Here is a 4,400-nt window from a genome sequence, read left to right on the forward strand (position 1 = left end):
TCTTAGGCAAGGCTTATTTCCATCTATATGGAAGCAGTCATTTATAATTCCTTTACATAAGAGTGGATTTAGGTCGTTTATTGAAAACTATAGGGGAATAGCAAAGTTTTCTGCAATACCTAAACTTTTTGAAGCAATTATAACACACGACATAACCTTCCGGATCTCTCCACTAATTTCTTGTTCTCAGCACGGTTTTCGTAAAGGGAAATCTAACAATAACTAATTTGATTGAATTTGTATCACATATGTATATCAACGGGCTTTAGGGAGAATGAAAATACTGATGTTAAATACATAGATTTTAGTAATGCTTTTGACAAAGTAAACCATTCAATTCTTTTGAATAAACTTGATCTACGTTTTCAACCAATATTTCTAAAATGGGTTGCTTTTTCTGACATAATCAATGTTCCTTCAGGCGYTCCTCAAGGTAGCCATCTTGGTCCAATTCTGTTTTTATTATTTATTATTGACATATCATCTGTTGTTAAGTTTTCAAACGTTTTATTAAATGCTGACGATGTAAAACTTTTTAAAACGTATACTTCCAACAGCGAAAGATGTTAGTTGCAAACAGACTTAAACAACATAGTTTCTTGGTGTGATAGAAATGACATGTCATTGAACCTTAAAATATGCAAACGGATGTGCTTTTCACGTACAGCCGTAGACTCTACTTCATACGCAATACAAAACTTTCGATTGGAGCAAGTATGCAGTTTTGTTGTAACTATTGACCCCAAACTTAATTTTAATCTTCACGCATCTTCCACGGTTTTCAAAGGCGCTCTTAGTTTTGTTAAACGTTGGTCTAAAGAATTTAGAGATCCGCTTACTACAAAAATTCTTTTTACATCTCTGGTGAGACCTATATTAAAGTATGCTTCCGTGGTTTCGAACGCTAGTTGCCAAGTCCATTCGGATAAATTAGAGTCCGTTCAAAAACAATTTTTACGTTTTGCCTTAAATCATTTGCATTGGGATTCCAGTTTAAATCTTCCCCCTTACACTAACCGTTTAAAACTTATAAATCTCCCGACACTCGCTAGTCGTAGGGAGATGCTTGGTATAATATTTCATGTAAAACTCATGAAAGGGTCAGTCCGGAGCCCATCTCTCTTATATGATATTAATTTTAAAGTTCCCGCCCGCTGTACCAGGCTGTGTAGACCCCTACTTTTAAAATTATCTAGAACAAATGTTGAGTTAAATGAACCATTCTGCCGTATATGTCACGATTTCAATCTAACAGACTCACTCTTTACTATTAAAAAAATAACATTTAAAAATTACAAACTTTAATCTAATTCTTAATTTTGGCTTTTGAAAATTTTGTTTCTGTAGCTAAGCAGCTTAAGATCGCAACGCTTAAAACCCTCTTGCCTTTTATGACCCGGCTAATTCCTCTCGTTCGCGGATTGTGCCCCTCGCGTCGGTTGGGCAGGAGGAGGGTAATCGTTGGGTATTATTATTACTATCTCTGGTTTAAGCCGTTAGATTAAGATTCAGGCTAAGCGAATAAATAAAATTGAATAAAGAATTCTCTTGTATTAAGAAGATGAAATTGATCGGAGTGGTTCTCATTTTTTGGGAATATTCATACTTTTTGTGACAGGCAATTAGGTTTTACAATTTATTCGCGCACTTTCAAGTATATTTTTTCGCATCTCAAAACCCCTTAAGAATTTTCAGTACCTTTGAGCATTTTTTTTCGATTCTTTATCTTCCAACGCTTTGACAGGTCTAATAGCAAAATAGATAATTAGTTTTTGTACAGTTGGAAATTTTGTAAAATTTTTTTTTAGTAAAGTTAGCAAAAGTTAAAACGAAAATTATTATTAAAATTTCAACTGGAAATGAGGTATTAGCGTGAACCTAATGTTTGCAGTAAGAATGTAATTCAAAAATAATTATATTGCCTTTTGGTTAGGTGTAGCTGGAAACGACATTAAAATTTATTAAATAATAAATTTGTATGTACTGAAATTTTAATTTTTAACCTTATTTCTATTTAGTGTTCAATCTTCTTATAAACATACTTCAAAATCGGAATCGCCGTTAATGGATGAGAATCGTAGCCCTGAACGAGACATATATCAGCATTTGAATGATGATCGCATGTCTATTGGAACTGGCCAAGCGCGCTATATTGATAACAATTACGGTAACAAAAAAAACGCGAATACATATTTGAGCAGCAGTAGCAATAATGACAATAATAAGCGTAAAAACGCAAAAACTAATTATAAAGGAAACGTTAGAATAGGCAACAGCAAGGATGGAGTTAAAGAAGTTGGATCTTATTTGGCAACAGGAGAAGCAGGAACATCATCTATGCGTAGCACTATGATAGCAAATAAAAATCGAAACATCAAAAATAATGATAAACAAAGATCTTTGTCAATAGTGCCAAATGCCAGCAGTGGATCCTTTACAACGATTGCGCATAGCAGCAGTTACTTCGACGACGGTCAGAGTATCGGTATACCCAGAACGTATCCAATGCGCTCATCACATTTTCGTGAACGAAATCGAGCATTATTTAGAGAGGTGAGTAATATCACTTACATAGTATAAAACAAAGTCGGTTCCTTTGTCCCTATGTCACTAAGTATTGTTAAAGCTTTAGTGATTGAAAAGGAAGATTTTATGTATAATAACATCCTTTAAATAGTGGAGAAATACTGTTATTTTTGACGTTTCTAATGTGATGTCGTAAATAATTACATTTTTCCGCTTACATTGCAAACGCAGGCTAAACTCTACAAGATTTATTTATTTTGATACTAAGTATTGTACACATTGAAAAGGTCTACTCCGCGATGGTATATGTCTATCTCTTATGGATATCCTACAATAACATTTTCTTGTAATTTATTTTATTTTTATTTATTTATTTAAAAGAGAAATAATTATAAATAATCGTTCCACTTATAGATATAAAGCACTGGCTGCCAGGGCCTTCAGCTTATGTTATAAAATATTGGTCTATTATATTCACATTTGAGATCGATTTGAATAACGTAAATTTAGATACAATAAATTTCAAAGAAAAGTAAATGGGTGCATGTAAGTAACTAAACTAAATATTTAATTTGCAAAGCGAAATATATTTAGATATGATTTCTATGTTACTGTCATCAGTCCGTTCTAGATATAAAGAAGGTTTTTTGTTAGAAAAAACATTAGCTCTGATTCGTTGAAGAGCAAGGCAGGTATCGAAGAGGTGTATAACTGTGAGATCATTTATATTTTTACAAGTCGCTTTTCCTGGGTATAAAGGCTTTGTTCCCTCAGGATTAGATTTTTTATAGTGGTGATCGTGATTACTCCATTCTCTTACTTGGATTTCATTTACGTGTGTTTCAACAAGTCTGCGTATATCTTTATCGGTGAAATAGTCAAAGAAGTGAAGTGGTTGTTTGGAAGCTTCTTTAGCGTTTTTATCGGCAATTTCGTTGCCATAAATTCCGATATGGCTAGGCACCTACATTATTTTTATACAGTTATTGCTTTGCAATAGCATGCTACGAATATTGGATATTAAATGTTCATTATTGGTATTAAATATAGCTTCAATTGCAGATCTACTGTCGGTACATATAATGTATTTATTTCCTATTCGGGAAGCAAATTATACTGCCTCAAATATTGCGGCTGCTTCGGCAGTAAATACCGAACAGTAGGATGGCAAGGAACCGACCATAATAGTAACACCTAGCTGGTTTGTCCTAGCAAACGTTGTGCTGGTGTCTGACTTGGGTCCGTCCGTATAATGCAAGTATTTAAGAACTCTAATACCGCATTAAACATTTGTTTGTAAAAAATTAATTAATTTCTGCAGTGAAGTAGCCTCGGTTTAAGCATCATGGTGTTAGATGATAAGAATTTAATTGTATTCAATCTAGAAAAAAGACTTACTCTAACATATTTACAATACTCTTTGAAAGTTAATGTGTTGTCGAATATAACTCTAACATATTTACAATGCTCTTTGAAAGTTAATATGTTGTCGAATATAAGTCCTAAGATTCTTAATTTATTAGTATGTGGGAGATCAACGTTAGAAAAGGATATATTAGGAAAGGAGCACTTTTGTTTCCGACATATGTGAAAAGTTTTACTTTTGCTAGGCGATATATTAGCGCCGGAAATTTTTGACCAATTACTTATTTTATTCAATATATTTAAAAATATGCGTTTAACTTGGTTTAGATCTTGAGTTTGAGAGAATATTCAAACATCATCGGCATAGATGCAGTGTTTGACAGCTCCACTAGAACTTATAATAGTACTTACTTCATTGAACGCAATGGTAAATAATGCAACAGAAAGGGATGATCCCTGTGGTATACCATTAAAAATATTGTGTAGGCCGGATTTATGCATATTGGCAA

General features: G+C 33.2%; 1 protein-coding gene across 1 annotated transcript in view; it reads left to right on the forward strand.

Moving 5' to 3' along the window:
- Nucleotides 1-2,553, forward strand: part of LOC108977136 (GATA zinc finger domain-containing protein 4) — a gene marked incomplete at its 3' end in the record, with an annotated part of 59,550 nt that extends 56,997 nt beyond the window's left edge. The window contains exon 6 of the mRNA XM_018946705.1: nt 2,019-2,553. Coding sequence (XP_018802250.1) covers nt 2,019-2,553 — 535 coding nt within the window. The remainder of the gene's footprint in view (nt 1-2,018) is intronic.
- Between the last annotated feature and the right edge of the window lie 1,847 nt (nt 2,554-4,400).

Source organism: Bactrocera latifrons, unplaced genomic scaffold, assembly GCF_001853355.1.
Source record: "Bactrocera latifrons isolate USDA-ARS-PBARC rearing strain unplaced genomic scaffold, ASM185335v1 scaffold_840, whole genome shotgun sequence".
In the NCBI taxonomy this organism is placed as follows: Eukaryota; Metazoa; Arthropoda; class Insecta; order Diptera; family Tephritidae; genus Bactrocera; species Bactrocera latifrons.